The sequence below is a fragment of the Pipra filicauda genome, unplaced genomic scaffold (genome assembly GCF_003945595.2).
Source record: "Pipra filicauda isolate LSUMZ 115617 unplaced genomic scaffold, ASM394559v2 scaffold1352_size33246_pilon, whole genome shotgun sequence".
Taxonomy (NCBI): Eukaryota; Metazoa; Chordata; class Aves; order Passeriformes; family Pipridae; genus Pipra; species Pipra filicauda.
Genome location: NW_024103821.1, coordinates 1 through 11625, shown reverse-complemented (window position 1 = coordinate 11625; position 11625 = coordinate 1). Strand labels below are relative to the sequence as shown.

The 11625-nt window shown below is 53.8% G+C and overlaps 2 protein-coding genes and 1 pseudogene across 2 annotated transcripts in view; all 3 read right to left on the bottom strand.

Moving 5' to 3' along the window:
• Positions 1–1991, bottom strand: part of LOC120322599 (protocadherin gamma-A12-like) — a 7749-nt gene extending 5758 nt beyond the window's left edge. Inside the window, exon 1 of the mRNA XM_039378323.1 lies at positions 4–1991. Coding sequence (XP_039234257.1) covers positions 4–441 — 438 coding nt within the window. The 5' untranslated portion in view covers positions 442–1991. The remainder of the gene's footprint in view (positions 1–3) is intronic.
• Positions 1992–2047: 56 nt separating this feature from the next.
• Positions 2048–4996, bottom strand: LOC113991866 (annotated as a pseudogene).
• Positions 4997–10605: 5609 nt separating this feature from the next.
• On the bottom strand, positions 10606–11620 carry LOC120322598 (protocadherin gamma-A6-like; the record flags this gene model as incomplete). Its single annotated transcript, XM_039378322.1, has 2 exons — positions 10606–10616; positions 10684–11620. Coding segments are annotated over 2 exons (948 nt in total), but the record flags the coding sequence as incomplete, so codon positions are not given.
• Between the last annotated feature and the right edge of the window lie 5 nt (positions 11621–11625).

The following is an 11625-nucleotide window of genomic DNA, read 5'->3' as shown; positions in this document are numbered from 1 at the left end:
GGCTGTCATCTCGCTTATCCTCTCCTGCAGTTCGATTTCTTTGAAGGTCGGGGCATTGTCGTTAATGTCCGTGATTTCTACTTCGATTTCATAAACTTTCGTTTCCCCGTCCACAATCAGCTCACAGCGCAGCACGCATTGCTCCACCAGCCGGCACAGCTGCTCTCTGTCGACCCTCTCGGCCGTCACTAAATGTCCCGTCTTACCGTGCAGAGCAAAATACTGCGTCCTACCTCCGGTGACAACGCGGGCACCACGATCTCGGAGCTCCGGCATCTGCAGCCCCAGGTCCTTGGCCACGTCGCCCACGAACGAGCCCTTGGGCATCTCCTCGGGCACCGAGTAGCGCAGCTGCCCCCACGCCGCCTCCCAGGCCGCCAGCAGGACGCCCCACAGCAGCACTCGCTGCCGCCGGCCCCAGCGCCTCCCCGCCGCGCACATCTCCGCCGCCGCACCGCCGGCACCGCAACACCGCCGGCAGATCCCCGCCGCCGATCGCCGATCCGGCTCCCACTACGGCTACGACTTGCCGCTCCTGGGAAGTGCCGCCCGCCCCTCCGCCTCGCTGGAGCTCGGCTCCGCACCGCTGGGACGATCGGAAACAGACCACTTTCCGATCCAGGAATCCAGCGATCCAGCGATCGAGCCGGGCCGCAGCGGGCGGGGCTGCAGCGCTCCGACCTTCCTCTCGCTCCTCTCGGTCAACAGCGGCGCCCGCAGCCTCCTCCCGGCACTGCACGCACCGAGCGCCAACGAGACATGCCCGCCCTGCCTTGAGCACGGGAAGCTCAAAAAGACGGAACATTCCCTGCGGAAATGTCGGGTCAAGTCCAGCGGAGACCTGGCGTTATGTTCTTTCTACCGCACAGGAAAATATTCATTTGACTGTGATAATCTATAGATACAAAGGTCTCTTAATATGGCGTGCAGAGTATTCCGAATCTACTCTTTTATGGTAGGAATGCATAATATCTTCCCTGCAACTGCAGAACTTTTTGTGCCAGTCGTTCTCTTTGTGTTTTCTCACTGAGCGTCAACACCGGAACGCCTCCAGTCACAGTAGATTCCCAGACCCAGAGCAATTGCACATGGCAGTGATGAAGATTCCTCCTTAGAGAAGACAATCTACGGGCTGCCCTTCTCTCTCTCTTTTTTACTTTTCACTTGCACATCCGAGGCTGCTCTGAACCAGCCTGCATTGCTCTCCTCCAAACAGTACTTCCCAATTTTTTCATTACATCCTAAATGTAACGCTCTGCTTTTGTATACAGCTTAGTGCTCCATAATTGATCACAGCCTTCGCGAGAGATGCTATCAAGCTTTTCTTAGATCACATTTAATCTATCTGTAGAAACCAGCTGAGGAACGGTAAATAAACCACCAAATTCTGAATGAGAAATAATCGCAGAAACAGAAAAAAAGAAATAAAGCTCTGATAAAATAAACTGATCTCACTACAACTTGCCTTTTCTGTAGCCCACTTACAACAAAAAATGGGACGGCACAGGGTGGAAGGTACGCATATTCCTTAGGGAAGAACAACTCCCACTTCCTCTAGCAAGTTTCCTTAACATTCCAAAATAGCAAACAAACAGGTCGCAGTGCATCTACACGGCAAAGAAGGATCAGGAGGGAAAAATCTCATTACTGAGCGTCAATCGCATTGCCAACTCCACCATGTGGAATTAGCAGATCACTTCATAAGATCTAAGTATCCACCTTCACCGTGACTAACCCATATTATTTCACAAAACACAAGGTTTGCAGATAAACGTGAGCAATTGAACAAAGAGGTGCTGTCGCTACGTTACTGCGCTGAGAGGAAAATTTAAAAAAAAAAGCAGAACGCAGAAGCAGACCTTTACAAGTCCTCTACGGTTTTATGCAGCATAAGTTGAAAGACAACAACCTCCCAACTGAGCCGACATCTGTGACAGCTCATGAGGCAGGAAGTGCCGGTTGGCAACGCCTGCTGCCTAAAACGGGGCAGAGTTATTACCCGCGTCTGTGGAAAGAGCGACCGGCACTAACTGCACCAGAACAGACAAAACCCCAAGAGCCCACTGCCACCTGCATACCCTTAGGAAAACCTCAGAAAGAGGGAGTGAAGGGGCTTACAGACCTGTGGTGCGTCGAGGTCGGCGAGCGGCTCTCCCGGGACGGCGCTGCTGCTCAGACTCGGCTTCTCGCAGGGCTCCCCGGCCACAAGCTCCTCCGCGGGCACGATGGGCAGCGGCGGCGGCGGCCAAGCGGCCTCGGCGGCCAAGCGGGGCGGCGCCGCCACGCACAGGTTGTAGGAGTAGGGCAAGGTGCCCTCGCAGAAGTCGGCCGGGAAGGCGGCGCCGGCCAGCGACAAGCGCTGCGCGCCCAGGCAGCGCAGCACGCCGGGCGGCCCGGCCCGCCGCAGCCGCGCCAGCACGGCCAGCGCCACGCTCAGCACCAACAGCGCCGACAGCAGCGCCAGCGCCAGCACCAGATAGAACTGCAGCTCGCCCGCCGCCTCGGCGCCCGCCGCCCGCTCGCTCAGCTCCGGCAGCGCCTCCTGCAAGCTCTCGGCCAGCACCACGTGCAGCGTGGCCGTGGCCGACAGCGCCGGCTCGCCGTGGTCCTTCACCACGGCCACCACGCGCTGCTTGGCCGCGTCCCTCTCCGACACGGCCCGCGCCGTGCGCACCTCGCCGCTCTGCAGCCCCACGCGGAACAGCGCCGGCTCCGACGCCTGCACCAGCTCGTACGACAGCCACGCGTTGCGCCCCGCGTCCGCGTCCACCGCCACCACCTTGCCCACCAGGTACCCGGACGACGCCGAACGCGGCACCACCTCGAAAGCCGAACCCACCGAGCCCGACGCCGCCGGCGGGGGCGGGTAGAGCACCCGCGGCGCGTTGTCGTTCTGGTCGAGCACGAAGACGCGCACCGTGGCCGTCGAGCTGCGCGCCGGCGACCCGCCGTCCTGCGCCCGCACGGCCACCAAGAACTCGCGGCACTGCTCGTAGTCCAACGAGCGCTGCGCTTACACCGCGCCGCTCCGCGCCTCCACCGACACCAGCGGCGCCGCGCCCGCCGCGCCCGCGCTGCCGCCCGACAGCCAGTAGCTCACGCGCCCGTTCGCGCCCGCGTCCAAGTCCCGAGCCACAACGCGCAACACCAGCGCGCCCACCGCGTTGTTCTCCCGCACGTACGCGCTGTACGACGCCTCCTCGAACACCGGCGCGTTGTCGTTCACGTCCGACACCTCCAGCACCAGCTCCGCGCTGCTCGACAGAGCCGGGCTGCCCCGGTCCCGGGCCACCACCGTCACGCGGTGCTCGGACGCCTGCTCGCGGTCCAGCGCGCTCGCCGTCACCACCTTGAACGAGCCGCCCGAGGACGTCACGATCGACAGCGGCGCCTCTCCCGACAGCTCGCACGACACCTCACCGTTCTCGCCGGAGTCCGGGTCGTTCACTTTCAGTAAGGCCACCACGGTTCCCGTCGGCGCATCCTCAGATACGGGGCTCGACAGTGACAGAATGGTGATTTCTGGCGCGTTGTCGTTCTCGTCTGTGACGTCTATCTGCACTTGGCAGTGTCCCATGAGCCCACCCCCGTCCCTCGCTTCCAGACCGAACCTGTATTTATTCTTCTCCTCGAAGTCGAGGGGCCCCGCAGTCTTGATCTCACCACTCTCGCTGTCGATAGAGAACAACTCGCGAATTCCGGCCGGGACGCTGACAAAGGAGTAGGAGACCCGCCCATTGGACCCCGCGTCCGCATCCGTGGCTTCCACTCGCAGCACCAGCGACCCCGCCGGCAGATTCTCCGCCACTCGCGCCTCGTACACTCTTTTGCTGAACACGGGCGGGTTGTCGTTGGCGTCCGTCACGTTGACCCGAACCTGAACAGTCCCGGACCTCGCTGGGTCTCCGCCATCCACTGCCGTCAGCACCAGCTCAAAGGAGCTCTGCTTCTCCCTGTCCAACGCTCTTTCCAGCACTAATTCAGGCTGCATTTTTCCACCCGGAATTTCCTCCACGGCCAGACTGAAGGACGGGTTGCTGCTGAGTTGATAAGTAATCAGGGAATTACTTCCCACGTCCGCATCTTGGGCCATCTCCAGGGGAAAACGAGCACTGGGAGAAATTAATTCACCGATCTCGAGGTCCAGGGCATCCTTGCTGAAGGTAGGAGAGTTGTCATTCACGTCCTGGATGGTCACTTCGACACGGAAAACGTTGAGCGGGTTGTGCACCAGCGCCTCAAAGCTGACCGAGCAGGACGCCGACTCGCCGCACAGCTCCTCCCGGTCCAGCCTCTCGCTCACGTACAGGTTCCCGTTCCCCTCGCTCACCGTGAAGTATTGCTTGTCCGCGCTGAGCCGCAGCTTGCGCGCCGGCAGCTCGTCGGCGCTGAGCCCCAGGTCCCGGGCCAGCGGCCCCACCAGCGAGCCTCTGGGCAGCTCCTCGGCCATGGAGTAGCGGAGCCGCTCCGCCGCCGCCCGCCAGCACAGCCACAGCAGCACAGCGCCCAGCACCGCCGCTCGCCCGCCGCCCGGCCCGCCGCTCGGCCTCCGCCCGCCCGACATCGCCCACAGCGCTCGCTCGCCGAGCTCGCCAGGCTCCTGCCGCCGCCCCGCCTCCCTCGCAGCCGCTCGGCGCAGCCACAGCAGCGCCCGACAAAGCAAACCCGGACCGCCGCCGCCTCCCACTCGCACGCCTCTGCTGCCCGCGCCGCCTCTCGCCTCTGCTGCCCGTGCCGCTGCCGCTCTGGCCCGCACTGCCCGCCCGAGCCAGCAGCCTGCGGGGACAGCACGCACAGGCGGCGGCGGCGGCGGCTCCAGCAACGCTCGCCGGCGGCCCAACAGCGGCACCCGGAGGCGCCGACACAACACTGCAGCCGCCTCACGCCCGCGCTCGGCGGGGAACAACTTTGGCCCGGGATGGGGCTGCAACGGCCCTGGGGTCTCTCTTCTGGTATTATCAGCAAGCGCAGAAGCTCCTGCCTAATGCTTAGCAGGAATTCTAATGATTAGAGGAAGAACACTAGTCTCCTATCCATACTGAAAAGATTTTGTAGCTACAGTACATTTTTAAATAGTATGGCTCTATTGTAAGGACTTTTATATCTAGTAGCCTTATCTGGTGCAAAAACTAACCAGGAAATACGTGTGCTACAGCAATAAAGAGATTCCCTCCTCCACAGTCAGAGCATAGAAAAAATAAAATCTAAAAAGGAAGTTGCTTACATGCTTTACAGATTATATGTGTCACTCGTACCCCAGATAAGGTCGTGAGAAATGGCAATCAGGCGGCTAAATGTTGTCCACAGCCACTTGTGGAAGTTCATTTCTACTGTGTGTAAGGTTACCCAATATGGATAAGACCCACTGCAAATTGTAAGAAAACGCGATAGTCAGAAGGAAAACCTTGAAGACCCAGTCACAGCTCTTTTCCAGAGCCACTCAGTTCATGCCAAACCTGCCAATCTTTTCACATTTTGCTGATATTTCATTTTCCTCCCCACACATGTCTCTGAAGCCCATGCAAAAGACTTCACATTGCTCCAAAATGCTCAGGTCTGATAATGATTTAGAACAACAATTAACACTGATGGGGAAATGTGAAGCTCATGGGTAGTGGACCTGCACTCAGACCCAAATCACTGGACTCCCTGGCAGAGGAAAAGAAATCAGAGCAGTGCAGGCTCTGCACTGTGCACATTCTGACACCCACTACTCTTCAATGGGCAGAAACTCTCAGTGCTCTTGGTGGACACTCCAAACTCCAAGGGCTGCCATAAGAATTGTTTGGACATTTCTACCACTTGGAGTTTGGGAACTTCCAGGTAAAAGTCCTATCACCTGGTCAGCACATCAAACAACAGCATGACCAGCTGAAAGCTGTACAGCGATTTCTGATGAGTCCTACACAAATCCAAAACCTCCTGCTGACCTCATTGGAACAGGTACATCAGCTCTGGGATTTTCAGTTGCTCTGACACAACTCTGCCTTCAAAAGTCATGCCCAGAGCACCTGGAAAACCACTGAGGCCTTGAGAGAGAAGGTAGGCAAACTGCACTGATTTCTAAGGGTGACTAGGTCTCCCTTAACTGGACTAGGTGACTTTATGACACTTCAGAACAACAATGCTCCCAGGCACTTAATAAACCAAAGAAGCCAAACCAAATACCTCCCACTGTCCCACATGGCGCTGATTATTTGTTACTGTGATAAATCCAGGTCTGCACAGTGTAGGAAATCACACACAGGAGTATGTAGTCCTGTAGTGCCCAAAAAGATAATGACAATCCCCAGACTGGTGGGATTGGCCAGCAGTACTGTACAAGCTCTATTATGTTGCAGAACTTGCCACAGAGGGATCAGAGGTGACTTCTGCTATGCAATAATGCTCTTTGATCTTGTTTAATCCATGTTACCCACTTGGAGTCAGCAGTGGATGTGGCTGCATGCAAGTGTTCTCCAGAAGGTCCATATTGCAGAGCAGAAACTCAAATCTCCAACCCATTTCTGATTATCACTGAACAAACCCCAAAGCTCTAAGTGGCCCCTTGGAGGGCAACACAGGATTCCTTGAATGTACAGGTGCTTTGCCACATCTCTGCCTTAAAAAAAAACCACTTCACAAAGCACCTGGAAGTCACAGAAGTCTGAATCCACATCTAAGGCCCCAAAGTCTTGCTTTGGATCATATAGTAGGGGGGTTTATTTTCAGAAATACATCTGTCCTTGTAAAATTTTCTACTTTGTGTCCTGTTCAGGAATTGGAAGCTGTAGGTGTAAATGCCTTATCAAAGGCCTTGTTCTAAACAGAGCGACTTAGGAGGGGCCCAGTTTTAGCTTCTGCCTAATTTTCCTCACATGTAACATTCTGTCTTCCTGTGGTTCTCAAGGAAAGTCAGTCTTTGTTGCAAAACAACTCTCACAGTTACCAATGGGATAGAACAATCTGCAAGTGGAAAACGTGAACCATAATATAGCAGGAAACAAAGCTGAAGGAAGAACAAGGGTGGGAAAATGGAATATTGACTTGGATTATACTCTCCATTTAAAAGTGACAGAAAAATCTAGATAGAGAAAGGAGGTTTCACATAGGAATTAAAAACTATCCTACAAATATGTCATCATTCTGACCCCTCTAAAGCCCTATTCAACTCTGCAAAAATATCACAGGACAAGACAATGAATAATGATCATATAGAGGAAAGAAACACATTTGTTTGCTCACCACCATTCTGAGAAGATATATAATTGCATAAATAGTACAGGAATGATAAAGAGACAAACTACAAGAGTAATGGTCATCCAGCAGAGACTGGGTCATTGAACTCTGCACTTGGGGAAATTTCTTCCCTTCTTCTATCACACACACTGGTCCACTAAGATGTGACTTTGCTGAAGTCCCATTGACAGCTGTTGACTCACAGCAGAACTGGAATGCAAAGCTCCACTCACATCTCCTGCCTTCCACACCAGCTATAACATGACAAAAGAGGCACTGAAGAACAAGGCCTTGGGAAATATAATTAAATGTGCATATGGAGAGGGGAAAGGAAAAAAATGAGACTAGCAATGCAAGGAAGCATTAAGAGTGTTCTCAGAGAAACTCACCAGGAGGACATCTCAGTCAATACTAATGAAATCCATGTAGCTAATTCTATTAGAGATACACCAGAGTCCACACCTAAGACTAAGATAGGACCTGGATGCATCCAAGCTGCAACAGGAATTTAGGAAGTCAGGGGATTAATTCAATAAAGGTCCTTTATGTGTTTCAGCCACATAGTAAGTAACAGAGTGAACCTTGACATCAAACTTTGTTAAAGACACACTGCAACAACTTCCTATTAAACCACTTTTGATAATACCTCTGAACAGGACTCCTTAAGTAATCTAAATCATTCATTAATGGCATCTAACCATGTGTCATCCTTCTACATGCAGAGTGAGTGGACAAAAGCTCTGTTTTCAGAGCTCTACCATTGCCTTTGAAAACAGGGAAACCAGGATCACAGAAAAAATGGCACAGGCCTTGACACACTATGAAATCAAACTATTGCTCAGACAAAAACTCAGGAATTCACCTAATTGCCTAACAGGAATTCAGCCTCTCACCCTCTTTGCTCTACATTCACAGCCTTTAGTCACACCATGGACAAATCCAACTCTTGGCCATATGTCCAGCACAAGTGAAAAAGCAAGTGACATTCAGGTGAAATTCAGCAATATCTTAGGGAAGCAGAAGTATATCCAAGTCTTTGTCTTGGCAGCTAAACCACCTCAAGACAGGAGTACAAACTGTTAATTTAAGCAGGCCTGTTTTCAAGGACTATCATCCAAACTGAGGCCTAGTTTTAGAACAAGGAAAGACTCTCCTTAGGGAGAACAAAGATCATAACACAGATACATGCATAGGAACCTAAAATGTTCCAGTGGGCATAAGCTATACAAGGCTGAGTTGGAGTGTCAGTCTTCACGATCAACTCAAAGACACCACCATTCTTCATCAGTACACGGGCATTTTGGAACATATGTGACTTTGCAAACTTCACGTCTACCTTCACAAACCAGCATTCTCAGGAAGAGCTCTATCAGACAAGGCAGGATTCAATGAGTAAGTTGCTCACAACTACTTCAAACAACAAGTAAATTCATGACCAAAATACCCTCCCATCCCCTCCATTCCCACCAGTCTACAACATCATATTAAACCCACTTTTGATAACAGCTCTGAAGGGGATTCTTTAAGCAATGTGAATCCCTCATTCACAACCCCTATCCATGAATCATCCCTCTAAATGCAGAGCTATTGCAAAAATGCTCTATTATCAGAGGACTACCCTTGCCTTTCAGGACAGGGAAACCAGGGGCACAGAAAAGATGGCACAGGCCTTGGCACCAGGCACAACATCAGACCACTGCTCAGCCAAAAACACATTCATCCTCCAGTTTTCCCAGCAGGAAGCCAGCCTCTCATCCTCATTACTCTGCAGCCACAGCCTTTACTCACACATTACAGGACATAACCTCGGCAGACACTTTATATGAGCAAGAGCCTTTAATAAAATCTGCAGGTTGGTCAAGGCTGGGAAAAGCTTAGTACAACCACCATGGAACACTGCATCACAGCCATACAGGGAAATATAGATGGGAAAATTATGTTTCATGTAGCAGCTCTTAGACACAGAATCTAGGAAGCATGTTTGCACTTCCATGAGTATTGCTTGCAGACAAATTCATCACAGGATTGTCCTCTCCTTCCCAGATGCAGGCTCCTGGTGTGAGTGGCACAGGCCTTGGCACTTGCCAACATGATAGCACACCCACACAGGTGGACCATACAACTCCCTTTCCCTGCTTTAGGCCAGTCTCTGGCTGATCTTGCACTGACTTTACATCCTGAGTATGTGGCAAGCAAGAGCACTGATTCGAGTGACATTTTCAGACACACACGGGCCCACCTTTACCTCATCACAACAAGCAAAGCAGAATTTAACCACCAGCCTCTGAGAACAGTGTGCAAGAGGAAAGCAAACTGATGAACCCACAACTTGGCCACAACTTTTTCACCTTGTCCAAACATTACACAACAAAAAAGCTGCGTTTGCAAACAGGCATCACAGAGACAGAAGTCGCACGCACAGTTTCCCCTTAGAGAAGAATGAAGGTCAAAACATTAACGCATGAAAGAGATTTCTTTGCTCATCACTACTCTAAGAAATGTAATACCTTCTCAAGTCCATAAGCGTTATAACACCCCTGTCATCAAAGTATCAGCTCAAAGACACCACCATCCTTCTTCTCCCCCAGGGCAATTCGGCAACAAGCTCAGCAGAGCTGAGGAGATACTATCAGATGTAAAGGCCCACAATTCAATCCTCACAATGAGCAAGGCAAATGTTAACACCTGCAGAAATGAACCAGTCAGAACATCCTCTTCAAGGTTCCAGCACAGGTATTGAGTAGGGAACTTGAGGTGTTGTTTTAGCACGAACCCCACTCAGACACGAATGGCAGAGCAGAATTGAGGTTTCTTTCAAAACACTTCGGTTTAAATACGGCGCTTAAACATGTCACATGATCTTTCGACCAATGACAATCAAATATTGATTGAGCAAGCGTGAGAACCCAGAAAACTACAACTCCCATGTATCCTTGTCACATTCTTCCTGCCACAGGAACCAACAATGCTTTTGCTCCTCCCAAAGGTGTCACTGTCACATTTATAAGCAGTACATCTTTAAGCTATTAGTAAAATACATCATATCGACTTCCAAACTAAGAGAAGTACAATATCAAGGCTCCCAATACTTAATTTCCGCAGTAAGAAACTCATATTGTGTAACAATGCAAATGGACAGAATACCCCTAAAAATGCACACTTTTTTTTTACCCTCATAATATGCAAACAGGTTTACCATCTGCACTTCAAAGAAGAAATACCAAGATTCTAAAGGCAAAGGGTAAGCTGTTCCCCAGGAAAAATTGTGCCAGTGAACAACCTGAAGCACAGTAATGACATAATTAAAATTATAGATGAACCTCCAGTAAAAAGCAGATTCCCTGCTTTTGCCTTCTCCACGTGTAAACCTGGGTAAGGAAAAGACGTCTAGATCCTCCCTACGAGTAACACAGATCACGGGGTGAAAGAGCAAGAGAGTAGCAGAAGGAAAGGTCGCCGAAACACTCGGCTTCAAAGAACTCACCGGGAGAGGGGCGGGGTCCGCCTGCTGGGCACCGGCAGGTTCCTCGTCTCCGAGCAGCGGCGCGGGCTCGTCGGGCGGCGGCCGGGCCGGCAGGGTGTCGCAGCAGCTGTCGGCCGAGAAGCGGAGGTGGCTCTTGCGCGAGTCGGCCGTGAGAGACACGTCGTGCGAGTAGGAGTGCAGGAAGGCGCGCACGCCGTCGATGCCCACGAAGTGCGTGGCCGGCACGCCGCGCAAGGCGCCGCTGCCCGCCGCCAGCAGCTGCTGCTGCGAGCGCCGCCAGCGCCGCAGGCGCAGCGCCAGCAGCAGCAGCAGGAAGGCGACGAAGAGGCACGACACGGCGGCCACGGCCAGCACCAGCCAGCGCGTCAGGCTGCCGCCCGCCTCGCCCGCCCCCGCCTCCGCCTCCGCCCGCGCCGCGCTGCCCAGCTCGGCCAGCAGCTCGGCCACGCTCTCGGCCAGCACCACGCTCAGCGTGGCCGTGGCCGACAGCGCCGGCCGCCCGTGGTCCTTCACCAGCACCACCAGGCTCTGCCGCGCCGCGTCGCGGGCCAGTGGCGAGCGCGCCGTGCGCACCTCGCCGCTGTGCAGCCCCACGCGGAACAGCCCCGGCTCCGTCGCCTTCGCCAGCTCGTACGACAGCCACGCGTTCTGACCCGCGTCCGCGTCCACCGCCACCACCTTGGCCACCAGCGCGCCGGCCTCGCTCGACCGCGCCGCCAGCTCCACGCCCGACCACACCGAGCCCGACAAAGCCGCCGGCGGGTACAGCACCTGCGGCGCGTTGTCGTTCTCGTCCACGATCACCAGCCGCACCGACACGTTGCTGCTCAGCGCCGGCGAGCCGCCGTCCTCCGCCCAAACCCACAGCCCCACCTCGCGCACCTCCCCGTAATCGAACGAGCGCAGCGCGTACAGCGCGCCCG